At 37.6% G+C, this 16,498-nt stretch overlaps 1 protein-coding gene across 1 annotated transcript in view; it reads right to left on the reverse strand.

Annotated features, from left to right (window-relative positions):
• WDR64 (WD repeat domain 64) overlaps positions 1–16,498 on the reverse strand; it is a 121,030-nt gene that overhangs the window by 3,908 nt on the left and 100,624 nt on the right. The window contains exons 23-27 of the mRNA XM_070768109.1: positions 14,949–15,058; positions 10,510–10,698; positions 7,742–7,847; positions 3,742–3,822; positions 2,828–2,941 (exon numbers count right to left, since the gene is read on the reverse strand). Coding sequence (XP_070624210.1) covers positions 2,828–2,941; positions 3,742–3,822; positions 7,742–7,847; positions 10,510–10,698; positions 14,949–15,058 — 600 coding nt within the window. The remainder of the gene's footprint in view (positions 1–2,827; positions 2,942–3,741; positions 3,823–7,741; positions 7,848–10,509; positions 10,699–14,948; positions 15,059–16,498) is intronic.

Consider the following 16,498-nt stretch of genomic DNA (forward strand, 5'->3'; position numbering starts at 1 on the left):
GTATCATTGATGAATATAGATGCAAAAATCCTCAACAAAATACTAGCAAACAAAATCCAACAATACATTAATAGGACCATACACCACAGAGTAGATTCATTCCAGGGATGCAAGGACTGTTTGGTATCCACAAATCAATTGGTGTGATACACCACGTCAACAAGTTGAAAAATAAAAACTATATGATCTTAATAGATCCAGAAAAAGGTTTTGACAAAATTCGACACCCATTTATGATTAAAAACTCTCTAGAAAGGGGGCACACAGGGAACCTACATTAATATAATAAAAAAACATATATGACAAACCCACAACTAACATTATACTCAATAATGAAGAGGTGAAACCATTTCCTCTATGATCAGGAACAAGAGAAATTTGCCTACTCTTGCCACTTTTATTCAGCGTAGTTTTGGAGGTCCTAGCCAAAAATAAACTCAAAATGGACTAAAGGCCTAAATGTAAATCCAGATACTATAAAACTCTTAGGGGAAAATATAGGCAAAACAGACTTTGACCTAAACCACAGCAATATCTTTTTCAGTCCATCTCCTAGAGCAATGGAAATAAAAACAAATGTAAGCAAATTGGACTTAAACTCAAAAGCTTTTGCACACCAAAGGAAACTATAGACAAAACAATAAAATGACCCACAGAATGGGAGAAAATATTTACAAACAATGTAATCGACAAGAGATTAATCTCCAAGATTTACAAACAGCTGTTTGTATTTATCAGTATCAAAGAAAAAAAACAATTAAAAAATAGGCAGAAGACCTAAATAGACATTTCTCCAACGAATACAGACAGATAACCAAGAGGCACATGAAATTTTCTCAATATCACAAATTATTAGAGAAATGCAAGTCAAAACTACAAGACACCAGCTCACGCCAGTCAGAATGACCATCATCAAAAAGTCTACAAGCAATAAATACTCCCTTATTGCTTGTAGGTAGAGGGTGTAGAGAGATGGGAACCCTCCTACACTACTTATTTGAATATAAATTGGTATAGTCACAATGGAGAACAGTGTAACAGTTCCTTTAAAAACTAAAAGTAGAACTACCATATCATCCAGCAATCCCACTCCACGACATATATCCAGAGAAAAACATGGGCCAAAATTATACTTGAACCCCAGTGTTCATTGCAGCACAGTTTACAGCACTGTTTAGCTATGACATGGAAGCAACCTAAATGTCCATTGACAGAGGAATAGATAAAGAAGATATGGTACATATATACAATGAAACAACCATAAAAAAGAACAAAATGATGCCACTTGTTGCATCATGGATGGATCTAGAGATTATCACAGTGAAGTAATTCAGGCAGAGAAAGACAGATACGGTATTATTTATATGTGAAATCTAAAAAATTATACAAATGCACTTATTTACAAAACAGAAACAGACTCACCGACTTAGAAACGTATGGTTACCAAATGGGAAAGGTTGAGGGGAGAGATTTAACAGATTGGGATTAACATATGTTGTGTGCTTAGTCATGTCCGACTGTTTGTGACTCATGGACAGCAGCCCACCAAGTTCTTCTTTCCCTGGAATTTGCCAGACAAGAATATTGGAGTGGGTTGCCATTTCCTTCTCCAGGGCATCTTCCTGACACAGGAATCAAATCCACGTCTCTTGCGTCTCCTGCATTGGCAAGCGGATCCTTTACCACTAGTGCCACCTAGTGGTACTGCCACCTGGGATTAACATATACATACTAATATATAGAAAATAATCAACAAGGACCTACTGTATAGCACAGAGGAGACTAGTTAAGATGCTGGAATAATCTATATGGGAAAAGAATCTGAAAAAGACTAGAAGTGTGTATATATGTAACCTAATCACTTTGTTGTACACCTGAACCTAATATAACATTGTATTGATAAATCAACTATACTCCAATATAAACTATAAATTAAAAAATGAAAATAGAATTCCCTGGTGATCCAGTTGTTAGCTCTCTGTGCTTCCATTGCAGAGGGCTTGGGTTTGATCCCTGATTGGATAACTAAGAAATCCTACATGCTGTGTGTTGTGGTCAAAAAATTAAAATTAAAATTACTATTTGTTAGGTCTTCCTCTTAATATTTGATCAATTTGAATAACTAGATACATGGCCATAGTTTAAATTAGGCTCATACAAACTTCCTAGAACTAATAGAGCAGTTTTAAGGTTTTAGTTTTTTAGGCTGTTTATTTTAAGAGATTGAGCATGATATTTGGAGTAAAAAGTTGACTTCAGGTTATGACTTAATTTTATATGATCTTTGGTAAGTCATTTTAATCACCCTTTTGGTTCCTTTTTTTTCCCCCCAGTTCTAAGATGAGTGTATAATATTTTCTTTGTGATCTTTGTGAAAATCAAAGAATCATTTATAAAAATACCATGTTAGCTATAAAGTTTTCTGTTAGTTTTCCTACTAATACATGGAAAAGATTCTCCTTGACTTGGCTGGTGAGCCAGAAACTTACTGTTATCTTGGCTCCATCCTGCAGGTACAATAATATTAGAAAGTAAGGATGGCTACACAGCCATGAGATATGTCATGCCATACTGCCTGGCTTTTAAAATTAGTCAGTGAACCTAAGTTTGAAATTAACTCTAGGATGTTAATTTGCCCAGGCTCAGAGATCCTGCTTGATTTTTCTGTCTGTCCTGGAAATTTATGTTTTCCTTCTTACTGAGCTAAAACATATGCATCCTGGAATATTTGTAGACAGAGTCAGACCTGAGATAATTTTAGGCCCAGAAATAAGAAATAATCCAAACCAAAATGGTATACATTGTGGAATTCTAAGTACTAACTCACTTTTTCATGTTGAACATGGCTTCCCTTCTTCTTTCCATGAATGCCATCTGAAGATTCCCTTTGTGCTTCTGAACCAATTAGTGGAAGGAATCTTAGACTAGTGGGGCTTGGTACCTAGGAGCCATAAATAAAGAATAAGACATACTTAAGGTGATAAATTCTGTATTATGAATTCAGGGGTGGGGGATAGGAAGTGAGAAGGTCCAACTGCTTTAAAACATACCCACCATCCTGGGAGTCCACTATTAATTCTGATGCTTTCCCCTTAGCAGCATCTATAGCTTAACTGTTTAATACCTGTAGGAGGTTATCAACCTGGTCTTGGGAAAGAGAAGTAACATTTTATAAAACAATATTATAAGTTAAAATTAGGGTGCAATGTTTTGTCTTTGGTTTATTATTCTTGGTTAATTAAACAGAGGTTATCTGGGTTGGAGACTTGAAGGAGAAGTAGGGATCTGGAGGGAAACAAGGGGTGGAGGAGTTATTGGCAGAGGAGCAGCACAGGCAAAGTCACAGTAGAGGGAAGAGCAGTGATGCTTAAGGAATGGTAGGTCAGCACACTGGAGTGTAGTGTACATGGGAGAATATGGTGGAAAATGGGGTTATACAGTTCAGGTGGAGGTCAGACCATGAGATGCCAGGCTAAAGGCATTTAGTTTTATCCTATAGGTGATGAAGAGCCAGGGTAAAGTCTGAAATACTTTTCTGTAGTATTGTTCAATGTGGAATGACAGAAAATGATCAAAGCCACTGACACAGAAACCCAAAGATTTCTCTGGTTTTGGATTCAGCATGTTTATGGAATCATCTTTCTGCTTGGTTCATGTGATTGCTTGCTTAAGGTCAGGAATGAGATGCCAGATTCCCTAATTATTCTGGAATCACTCTAGTCCTAGATACCTCCAACTCACCCTGTATATGGGCAGAGAACCAAAAACAATCCCTGCCTCTCTGTTTTCGGTCATGAAACCTTCCAAGGCATGTTTTCGAATCTGCAAAGAGAGGAGTGAATGTTTAATGAAAAGGGCACTTTATATCAGTGGCAAAATTCCTGGAATCAAATTCTGACTCTTCCACTTATTATTTGCATGGTCTTAAGCAAATTCTTTCCCTGTTGACAACTTATGAGAACAAAACATATATAGTAAGGTGCTACAAATGTAAGATTTAAATCTATTGTATTATTATTACTAATAACAATATGTCAAAAAGAAATGAAAAGAAGTGAACAAATTTTACACAATTGTGAATGAAAAGGAATGGGGAAAATAAAATTGCTAGTAGAAATCAGATTCCTACTTGAAATGTATTTTTATATCAAGCATTAAACCTTTGTTATTTTACCAACCAACTGAGAAGATAAAGATGTGGTAAGAAGAGGCCCAGCCTTATAACATTGAGTGCATTCATTTGTTTCAAGAGCTTTAAAACCTTTCTAAAGATTTCCCCAAATTTATTTAACATTTCAGTTAAATTACTTTAACAGTTACCACTTCAAGTTGGAAAAGAATATTAAATGTGAATGTCAATCTTTATTTTTAGGTTGTGCTGTTCAACACGATCAAGCATTTGTTACGTGCTATACATGTATCTTTGCCCATAAAGAGCTTATGATTTATTGGTGGAGGGGAGAAGTAAGAGTCAGTATACCAATGGTTCTACTTCAGTGTAGAATATGGTAAGTGAACCTGTTATGAGACACAAGACAGGGAGAGATGGGGGCCTTTGGGGAAAGTGGAATTAACATTTATTGAATGCCTACAATGTACCTCATATACATTTTCTCATTTAATCCTCAAAAAAACTCTTTGAGAGATTAGATTATTAGTTAAGATAAAATAACACCTAAGATTAAACTGAAGTCTGTTTCATTCCACAGCCAGTCTCTTTCTTGCCTGTCACCCAGTCTTCTGGGCGAAGCTATCCGAGTTCCCTTTGGACAGAAAATGAGGGTTTATAAAATGGTTTCATTTGGAAAGTGTTAAATACTTATCAAACATGAAGTTGATGCTGTGAAAAATGACATATTCCGTTTTACAAATTGGAACAATGCCATCAACTCGAGGTTGTCACTGTCCCGTGCCCAGTCCTTTTCATCTTCTCTCGAACGTAATGACCATCTGAATGTTGTGTTCTTAACTCTCTTGCTTTTGTTTATATAATTTTACCTTTTATATAACTTTTTGCCAAAACAGTATTTTGTTTACTTTTGCCTTTCCTCTATTTTTATCAAAATGAAGTGACTATGTATATATTCCTATGCACAACTTGTCTTATTCAGTAGTATGTTTCAAACATCCATCCGTGTAGGGAAGTGTTATTTGAGTTCATTTATTTTTACTGCTCCATAGTATTTTAATTTATAAATAGGCCATAATTTAGTTACCAGTTATACTATTGATGAGCATTTAGGCTGCTTTCAGATTTTTGCTGTGACAAATAGTACTGCTATGAGCTGTCTTGTTCCTGCCTCCTAAACACATGTTTAGGAATTTCTGTTGACACTTAGTCAGTTCAGTTCAGTTCAGTCGCTCAGTCATGTCCGACTCTTTGCGACCCCATGAATCACAGCACGCCAGACCTCCTTGTCCATCACCAACTCCCAGAGTTCACTCAAACTCACGTCCGTCGAATCAGTGATGCCATCCAACCATCTCATCCTCTGTCGTCCCCTTCTCCTCCTGCCCCCAATCCCTCCCAACATCAGAGTCTTTTCCAATGAGTCAACTCGTCGCATGAGGTGGCCAAAGTACTGGAGTTTCAGCTTTAGCATCATTCCTTCCTAAGAACACCCAGGGCCGATCTCCTTTAGAATGGACTGCTTGGATCTCCTTGCAGTCCAAGGGACTCTCAAGAGTCTTCTCCAACACCACAGTTCAAAAGCATCAATTCTTCAGTGCTCAGCTTTCTTCACAGTCCAACTCTCACATCCATACATGACCACTGGAAAAACCATAGCCTTGACTAGACGGACCTTTGTTGGCAAAGTAACATCTCTGCTTTTCAATATGCTATCTAGGTTGGTCATAACTTTTCTTCCAAGGAGTAAGAGTCTTTTAATTTCATGGCTGCAGTCACCATCTGCAGTGATTTTGGAGCCCCCAAAAATAAAGTCTGATACTGTTTCCACTGTTTCCCCATCTATTTCCCATGAAGTGATTTAGGAATTTCTGTTGATACTTGGTAGAGTATGCCTATTTTCAATTTACTAGATAATGCCTGTCACATAATTTTCCAAAGTGATTCTAGCAATTTACACTATTTCCACCAGCAGATTAGTGTTCTGATTGTTCTAAATGCACACCGATTGTCAGACTTTTTGATATTTGCCAATCTGGTGGGTATAAAATGCTATCTTATAATATTATTGATGTGTGCTTCCATGATTACTAATGAGGCTGAGCATCTTTTCAGTTACTTATTGTTTGTTTTTTCTTTTGTGAGGTATCCAAGTATTTGACCCTTTTTTAAACTGGACCATCTTTTCTGATTATTGATTTTTTCCTATACTGGATACTAATACTTTGTCAGTGGCAAAGTGGGATGGACTTTGACAGAGAGAGATGATGGTTATGGCAGAGGTAGCCCAGGTGGACTGTATGGACAGGAGACTGAGAGAAATGTTCAGGAAAAAACAATTAGCCTGATTTATAGAGAATCAGATTGGAGAAGGAAATGGCAACCCACTCCAGTGTTCTTGCCTGGAGAATCCCAGGGACAGGGAGCCTGGTGGGCTGCCGTCTATGGGGTCGCACAGAGTTGGACACGACTGAAGTGACTTAGCAGCAGCAGCATAGAGGGTCAGACAACTATAGGTTAGAAATGGGAGATAAGTTTTAATCAGAGGTAAATTTGGTTTGTATTGTGGAAGATCTTGAAGAAATCCATTTTTATTAATCCATTTTAATTATTTCCAGTTGGTGGTGGTGATGATGTTCAGTCACTAATCTGTGTCCCACACTTTGTGACCACGTGGACTGCAGCACGCCAGGCTACCCTGTCCTTCACCATCTCCCAGAGTTTGCTCAAATTCATGTCCATCAAGTTGGTGATGCTATCTAACCAGCTCATCTTTTGACACTGGTGATGCTATCTAACTAGCTCATCTTCTGACACCCTCTTCTCCTTTTGCCTTCAGTCTTACCCAGCATCAGGTCTTTTCCAATGAGTTGACTCTGCATCAGGTGGCTTTAGCATCAGTCCTTCCAATGAATATTCAGGGTTGATTTCCTTTAGTATTAACTGGTTTGATCTCCTTGCAGCCCAAGGACTCTCAAGAGTCTTCTCCAGCACCACATCTTGAAAGCATTTAGACCTTAGCCTAAAGGCTCAGAGGCTATATTCATTTTTTAGAAGTTTTAGAAATTGAAATAGAATAAATCGCAATGTACATTTCTCTCCTATTCTGCGCAAAGAGAAGTTTTTCTATCTGTGATAGGCAGAATAATGGCAACCAATGATATTCACACACTATTCCTCCCACCCCAAATCTGTGAATATATTGCTTCATTTGGCAAAAGGGACCTTGCAGATGTGGCTAACATTAAGCAACTTGAGATGGATCATCCACGTGGGCCCAATCTAGCCACAGGAATTTTTAAATGCATTTCCAACTGTTCAGAGACGAGATCACAGAAGAATAGGATTTTCTGGCTTTGAAGGTGAAGGAAGAGAACCACAAACGGGAATATGAGATTCTGCCTAGGGGCTCCGGAAGGAGGCACAACTCTGGCGACACCAGTGAGATGCAAGTCAGACTTCTACAGAACTGTGAAATAACTAACTTGTATGGTTTAAACCACCAAGTTTCTATTGACATGTAACAGCAGCAATAGGAAACGAATACACTGGACATATTAAATTCAGAAAAACAAAAGCAAAGTGATATTTTTTGTTGTTTTTTAAAGCTACCTTAGGAGAAGAAAGAGACTTGAAAAACTTAAAATCATGTTCCACTTCAAAGGCCTTAGGAGGTGTACGTTTGAAGAGCAAAGACATCGAGCTCATTTTTTGCCATCTGCATATAAAGATACACACACATATTAAAAACATGGTTAAGGACATACCTATGCCTACTCAACAAGTATCCATCATGCCCTTTGTCTGGGCCTCCAAATTCTCTGGCTCCCATGGCACCAGTCCTAATGATGTGACCTTTGCACTTAACTCTTATTTCACTTCCCAGAGTTCCCTCCAAAGAAATCACCAAGATTTCTACTAAATCTCAACATTCCATGAAGTTAACTTCATTAATAGCCATTGGGGGGAAAAAAAACAAAAACAGAAATCTCTGGTATAAAACTAATGTTTGATTTTTTTTCATATGACTCAGGTCAAATTTCCATTATATTTAAAACTTACTTATGTGTATATTTTAAAAGTCATAACTAAGTATTAAAAATGTAAACATATGTCTTCTAAATGTAAACATATATCCTACTTTAATGTATCCCAAATATATCATACTGTTTCATACTTTGTATCTATCATTTATATCTGTCGCCTCTGCTTCAAAGTTCTCCATTAATCATTATTTGTTCCACAGTATATTTTGAGTGCCTACTATGTGCTAAGCACTGAACTAAGAATTGGATATATAAAGATACATAAAACATGCTCCTAGTCTTCAAGGAACTCAAGAGAATAGTAAATAAGATGCATATTAACAAATCAGAATATAGTGTTTTAAGTACTAAGATACATGGATTCTCAAGACTCAGCAATTACCCAAGGAGACTTATCAACTTTGCCTGGTGAACTTTGCCACATCCTGATGAATCTTGGCTCTACTGTCACACTTTTACATTTTAGCCAGATGTCTTCCCCAGTGCTCCTTACTGCCCAGCTAAGACAAGCCTTGAACCCTTCAGTGTGGTTTGGCAATCATTTGGAACCCTCGTTAATTGTTCCCCAACTGTTTCTGTTTTGAACCAAGTTCTGTGTGGCTTATGAGTCTTAGCTTCAGTTCCTGTTTACAACTGTTCTACCGACTTTTGGACTACATGATGGCGTTGTGTCTCCCCAGCCTTGACTTACTCAGGATTTCCCTAAAAGACTCTATCTTAGACAGTCCTCTCTGATTCTTTCCCCTTTGGACTCATCTTGTCAGATATTCCAGTTCTGAGTGAGTGAATGAGTGAGTGAAAGTCGCTTAGTCGTGTCCGACTCTTTGCGACCCCATGGATAGTCTAGGAATTCTCCAGGCCAGAATACTGGAGTGGGTAGCCGTTCCCTTCTCTAGGGGATCTTTCCAACCAGGGGATTGAACCCAGGTCTCCTGCATTGCAGGCAGATTCTTTATCAGCTGAGCTATCAGAGAAGGCCAAGAATACTGGAGTGATCTGCTGGATATTACCAGTCTAGGTATTCTAGTTCTGTGAGGGCTAGACATTTAGACATCTACCATTTAGGGCTGGGCTTTGCTGATGTTGAAAGCTCAGATGAGCACTAGTCACTTCCATTATGACAAATATTCAGCCACAGTCAAAACCAGGACTGAACTTTGCAAAAGCATAAAACAACTTTTCACCAGTATTTTATTCTTTACTGGGGACTGTTCTTCATCCCCTATGCCTATAAGCATGCTCAAGTCTCCCTCACAAACAAGCAAACTCATGAAACAAACTCTTCTTCAGTCCTACAGCTATTTGACTTCCTAGCAAAGTAACCTATGTGGTCATCACCTCACATCTCCCATTTATTTCTCAACCATGATGATGCAATTTTTACCCATCACTCTTTGAAACTTAGAATCATCAGTGACCCTTCAGCTGACAGACATGCAGGATCCACTGTTTGCTTTTCTGTTGTCCGATGTGATTTCACCGCCACATTCTACAAATATGTCCTCTCACTTTTCTTCCTCTCTCGTCCCTTGATTTCCATCGCACCCTTTGTTTCTGGCTTTCCTTTCAACCTATTGGCTATTCCTTCTTAATGTTTTTCACTGGTTTCTCTTCTTTGGACTGTTCTTTACAGGCCATTTCTTGATTTCTTCCTCAGTTTTCTGTTTCTGCTCACTCTGTATACAGGACCTGAGTGACTTACCCAAATTGAAAATCCTATTATGCTGATGACACCAAAACCTTTACCCATAGGTCTGACCTCTTTGGGGAGCTCCAGACAGATCTGTCTGCTCATTAAATATCTCCACTTGGAAGTCCCACAAACATCTCAGACTTAAACCTGTCCAAAACCAAATTCACCATCTTTTTCTTCAGACCTCCTCTTCCCCTTATGTATTGTATCATAGTGATTTCTGTAAGGCCCTTATGTTGGGCCTTAAAAGTCTTATTGTGCTTTGGCCCCTATAGACTTTTCTTGCTTTATATTATGCAAGATATTATATCGTCACTACTTGCTCCCTGGACTCCAAGCCTTGAAAGACTATAACATGGTCTTTCACTATTTAGTGTGTATGCTTAGGCAGTTGCCTCCTTGATCTTTGTTCAATTAAATCCTGTCTGCCCTTCTGTGATTATTTTAAGAACTCATGTTCTTAGAGGTACTATTATACCAAATTATAGCTTTTGTTTACTTGTTTCTCCCTTTCCCTCAGTTGCAAAATTACTGAAAAGTTCTGGGCTTTTCATCTTTGAGTTCTCCATGTTCAGCACAGTATGACAATATCATATAGTTTAATTTCATCTGCTCACCTAAAGAATCCCAAATGCTCTTACCTTTGCCGGTCAAATACCAGAGGATATTCATATGTTAGCTTCTTCTCTGTGAATTTGCTTTCTTCTTTTATTTCTATGGGATATTCAGTAACATCACAAGGCAAAATAAAATCACTTGTCTGTGATAGTTCAAAGGTCCTGCGCTGTCCAAAATATCCACAGTAATGACCATTGAGGGCATGCCAGAGCCTGGGGAAAGGCAAAGGCAGAGAGAAGAAAGTAACTGGAATTCAGTGGAAGTTACTCTGTTTGGGTCATTTATGTAGATTTTTCTTGGCCCAGCAGGGATTTTAAACTCGAGTCCAGAACTCTGCCTATTAAATATGTGGAGCTAATCATAACATAAACATTTTTACCAGTTGGAATTCTAATCTACAACAATTTTGGAAATGTCCTTTTAAATCTATACTTATGATAACCACTTATTAAACCCAGAAGACCAGAAATGGATTTTTCCCAAAATAGTAGTGCTCATTCAACTTAAATTGACTTGTCTGTTGAATTAGGCTGTAGAATGGGCCATATCTCAGCTGTCTAATTTCTGTATCAGCATCAACAGAACTTATGGGAGGAGACATCTACTAACGGTTTCACTCTTACCAAAATCATTTCAACCGCCATCCATATTTTCTACTATTATGGAAATGCCATACTATTTTTTACAAATGAGTTCTGGAATAAGGTGGCAAAAGAAGTGATTCTTTATACATATGCATTATTTCACTCCAAGAGGTCCTTCTAAATAACCCACATGGTTTAAAGTCATACAGAATGTCATTAGCAAGAGTATGTGTCCTATGTCTTATGGAAATAAGACACAAATAAAATAATGTCCAACAGATCTTCCATTTATGTCTTGATTTCAAGCTCAAAATAGCAAGTGATGGAAACAATCATAATGTGCCTACCTCAATGACCCAGGAGGAGAATAATCTAAATGGATTAAGAGTAGATTCTACAAAGTCTAGGTGGTATCCCAGTTCGAAGAGATAGGCACTGAGGAGGAGGTAAAACAGAGGAATCCAGTCAGGGGTCCTCACATCTGACAGTGGCCTGAGAATGTGCCCTTCCTTTCATACTTTAATTCCCCAGTGCTACGTAGATGTTTTTATGGACTTCCCAGAGACTTGACCAAAGTGAAGTTGACAAGCCCTCTCAACGCAGAAGTTAGAGGGGTGAGGGCCTGGCTTCAGGACGACTCTAAATTCATTGTGCTGGAGGCAAGGACTGAAGTAATTTTTGGTCTTGTTTTCTGGTGTTTCCTGCTTCATGTGCAGTGTTCCCAAATGACTAACCCCATCTCTCAGCCTGATTTTCTAGGAGTCAGATATAGATTTGGATCTTTACCCCTCTCTAGCCTCTGTCCCAAAGCTAAGCCTTTATTATGCTTTTTCCTATGATAAAATCAATCTTTTTGACAAACAAGATTTAGAGTGTTAAATGCTTCCCTGGTGGCTCAGTTGGTAAAGAATCTGCCTGCAGTGTGGGAGACCTGAGTTCAAACCCTGGGTTGGGAAGATCCCCTGGAGAAGGGCATGGCAACCTCCTCCAGTATGCTTGCCTGGAGAATTCCATGGAGAGATGAGCCTGAGGGGCTACATACAGTTCATGGGATCGCAAAGAGTCAGAGACAACTGAGTGATTTTCACTTACACTTAGGAAGTGGCAGTGAGTATTAGCAGAAAGACTTATTTGTGAAAAGAACTGTATTCTGAGATAGCTGTTAATAGAGCTAGGTTTGTTTTTTTTTTTTTTTTTTTTTTTTAGAGCTAGGTTTTTCGAACTGAGTATTTAGGGATAGCTTCACTTGAAGGAATTGTAAAAGTAATTTCTCCATGCCATAGATAACTGGTTTGAGCAGGAAAAGCTTATAAATGATAGAGGTGTGCACACATGTAACGTGTGGGGAGTGTGTGTGTGTGTGTATGTGTATTATAATGCCCAATTAACACTTATGATGACCACTAAAAATAAGCTGGAGCAGAGACTCAAGGGACGGAGTTTTGGAAAACACCTATAATAATTAAATGTAATTTTCATGTCAGTTCATTTTTCCTATGAATAAAACAACAGATCTCTTTGACAGAGAAAGCAGCTCTGTTTGCCCTCAAATAACATCTTATCCTAAAGATTCATCTTGAACTCGGTATTTCTGAAAGATTTTCATCTTTCCATATTTCAAATGTTTTCCTTTTTTAGTGCTTCTTTTCTCAATGAATGACACTAATATTCATCTACTTTTATAATGCCTGGAATCACTTGACATCTATCTCTTACCTTCTCTTTCAGTTAAAGTTTATGTCTTCTGGATTTTGCCTCCTAGATAGTTCTCAAATCCAAAATATTTATTCCTAGCACTGTTACCACTCCCTGCGTTCACACCACTGTATTCACCAGTGACATTTAACTGGTCTTTGTGCTCCCAATTTTGCTGCTCCAAAATCCATACCTCACACATTATTATTTTTAAAACATATCTCAAATTAAATGAGTGTTAGTCGTTCAACTCCTCTGCCCATGGAATTCTCCAGGCAAGAATACTGGAGTGGATAGCCATTCCCTTCTCCAGGGGATCTTCCCGATCCAGGGATCCAACCCAGGGCTCTTGCACTGCAGGCAGATTCTTTCCCGTCTGAGCTATATATAAACTCTACTAATTATGTTACTCACTCACTTAATATTTTTTGGTGGCTGTTTATTTCAAGATGAAGATCCAAATCCTGAACAGTGTCTGCTACATGCTATATGGTCTTGTCCCTGTCTGAATCACCAGGCTCAAGCTCATAGCTGGCTAGGGTCTTCTGAATTTCAGACCACGGTCATTCACACAACATAAAATATTTCTTCCTTTTCATCTTCCTTATGTTTAAACTCTTGAAAACACTTTGAAACCTCTTTATCTCCCTTGTTCTTACCTACTTTTATGCCCTTAAAAGGCCAATTCATTATCATGATTTTTAATGTAATGTTTTAAACTTTCATTTTATATTGAAGTATAGTTGATTTAAAAAGTTGTGTTGGTTTCAGTATAAAACAGAGTGATTCCGTTATACATGTACATGTATATATTCTTTTCCAAATTCTTTCCCCAGGTTATTACAGAGTATCGGGCCTAGTTCCTTGTGCTATGTACTAGGTCCTTGTTGGTTATCTATTTTGAGTAGAGCAGTATGTACATGTCAATGGCAAATTCCCAATTTATCCCATCTCCCTGGTAACCAAAAATTCATCCTCTAAGATGTGAGTCTGTTTCTGTTTTGTGAATAAGCTCATTTGTATCGTTTTTTTTTTAAGATTCTGCATTTAAGTGATATCATATGGTATATGTCTTTCTGTGTGCCACTTGACTTAGTATGGCCATCTTTAGGTCCATCCATACTGCTGCAAAAGGCACTATTTCCTTCTCTCTAATGGCTGAGTAGTAGTCTGTTGTAAATGTGTACTACATCTTCTTTATTTGTCAGTGGACGTTTAGGTTGCTTCCATGTCCTGGCTATTGTGAATAGTGCTGCAATGAACACTGGCTTGCATGTATCTTTTTGAAATATGGTTTGAATTATATGTAGCAATTTGTCTCAAGAATGGTCATGAAATTTCCTTTCTCTTTATGTGTGTGTATATATATGTGTGTGTGTATGTATTTTTAGCGTTTTATGTATGTATACTTAGCATCACTAGGCAATTAAAAACAAGTAGGTTTGGTAGACCATGGCCACTATAGTTATTAATTCCAAAGTAGTAGATCTCTAAAGTCCTCATTAGAAGGGAAAAAAAATTTTTATTACTATGTATGGTGACAAGTGTTGACTTATTAAGGTGATCCTTTTACAATATATACATATATTGAGTCATTGTGTTATAATCTGAAACTAATATTTATTATTTAAAACTTCAGTTTTTAAAAAAGCTGATCCTAAGGGGAGGCTTTCGTCCTAGTAAATCATCTCTGTTTGCTCCAATTGTAGCACTGTGCTCACCCCTCTGAAGTAAGAGGAGCAACCAAGGAAGAAAAGAACCACAAAAACAAGTAGACTTTTAATGTCAATTACATTTTCATTGAAACAATTACTTCACTTTCACTTTTCTCAGCATTAGTTGTTCTTTCCTCTATTTTGTAATGACTTCTCATCCTGTGTATCCTGTAGTCTTCCCTGGGCTTGGGTCTATCTCTCTGAGCTACCCATATTGCTTAATGATTTGAAATAAGTCTACAAGAACACTTGTATTGAAAGTATACCTTTTAGTGTCGATGAGCATGGCATCTCATTTTCTTGAGTGTGGAAAATTACAAATTAGTGACTACCTTCTCAAAGCCCTTTGGTGCCACCTTTTATTTGTTTTAATCAGCTAATCAAGATTCCACTTATGGTATATGCTCAAAGTTTAACTTAAAATCCTTGACCTCATACAACCTGAATTCGCAATATGAAGGTCCATACCTTACTGAGCCATCGATGGAGGCAGTAAGTACCACTTGTTTCTCTTCTACATAGATTATTTGAACAATTTCTAATGAATGAGCACGCCAGGCAAGAAGCTGCTTGAATTTCTAGAGAGTAACAATAAAGCATATCTCTTTTAATAAGTACATACCGATCCAAATACAATCTTGAACAAAAACATTAATCATTAAAGAGCTAAGCTAATGAATGAATGGTGTAGACATCTGTACAAGACAGTGAAATCCCCACTCCAGTTATCTCTTCTATTGCTTGTTGAAGTACCAAAAATTCTATTTTTAGATATTTGTTAATCTATGCATATCCCTGGGACAGGAAATATCTTATACCTTTAGCAGCTTATCATTTAACTGAGGATTAGCAATTCATTTAGTTGAAAACTAGTAGAAGACTAGATGAAAGAAAATCTTTAGGAGAAGGGTTGTGGGGGGACTATATAATATAGTAATATTGTATATAATATATCAGAAGCAAGAGAAAGCAGAGTTAAAAGAAGATGACCAAAGGGGAGATTGGCAAGAAGACTTTTCCTATTTCCAAGTTTTATCCAGAGATTCCTGGCTAATTGTTTTTTTGTTTGTTTTGGAGGGGGGGTGTTGGTGGTGATTGAGGGATATATATGTTACTTACATACCACAAAGAATTAACAAAAGGATTGGACCCAGCTCATTCTCTTGCAAAGACATCTTGACACTTCAGGATGTGACTTATCCTCAAGTTTAGAGCCTCTAAATTGGCTCCAGCCAATTTTAAAGCATGTGGACTAGAGTTGTCAATTGGGAGACTTATTCTGTAGTTATATCCCCATAAAACATGTTCCTTCTCTGTTACTGATGAATCCAGACTAAGTCCTTACTTCTTGCTGGTTATCTATGTGGGAGATAGAATTCTGGCAGCTCGGAGTTCTATGAGACCCAAATTCATTTAGACTTTAACATGGTAAGTTAGGCACAATTCTTCCAATATTTCTTGACCTTCTGATTCAGTTCCCTACTCTTAGAGAACCAGGGTAAAGTCTACCCCCTTCTACTTATTTTCTCAAAGCTTTTCAAGAACATTGGTTGCCCGAAGGTTCTTTCTCTGCCACAGGACGGAATTCTCTTAAGGCAAGGATTTCATTAATATGGACCATATCTATAGTAAGAAATACAGTTTACTTCATGACCCAGTAAACACATGTGGTACCTGCACATGCATCTGAAACAAGTTTCAGTATCCTTCACAAAGGATACTTAATCTATATTGTGTATAATGCACAATTGATACTATCTGTTGTTCTATTCAATTGTATTGGGTTGGCCAAAAGGTTTGTTTGGCTTTTTCCGTAAAATGATATGGAAAAACCCAAACACACTTTTTGGCCAACACAATATTTCATTCCACTCCATTCTCTTCTATTCTCACAAAAGTACTGCTTGCCACTTATTAAACTGATTTTATGACTCCCCCTAGTGTATTACAACGAGTAATTAGAAAAAAACATGGAATAAAACTTTTTTCTGTAAGCATGTGAACATATATTATTTGTC

This window comes from Bos indicus, chromosome 16 (genome assembly GCF_029378745.1).
Source record: "Bos indicus isolate NIAB-ARS_2022 breed Sahiwal x Tharparkar chromosome 16, NIAB-ARS_B.indTharparkar_mat_pri_1.0, whole genome shotgun sequence".
NCBI classification, from domain to species: Eukaryota; Metazoa; Chordata; class Mammalia; order Artiodactyla; family Bovidae; genus Bos; species Bos indicus.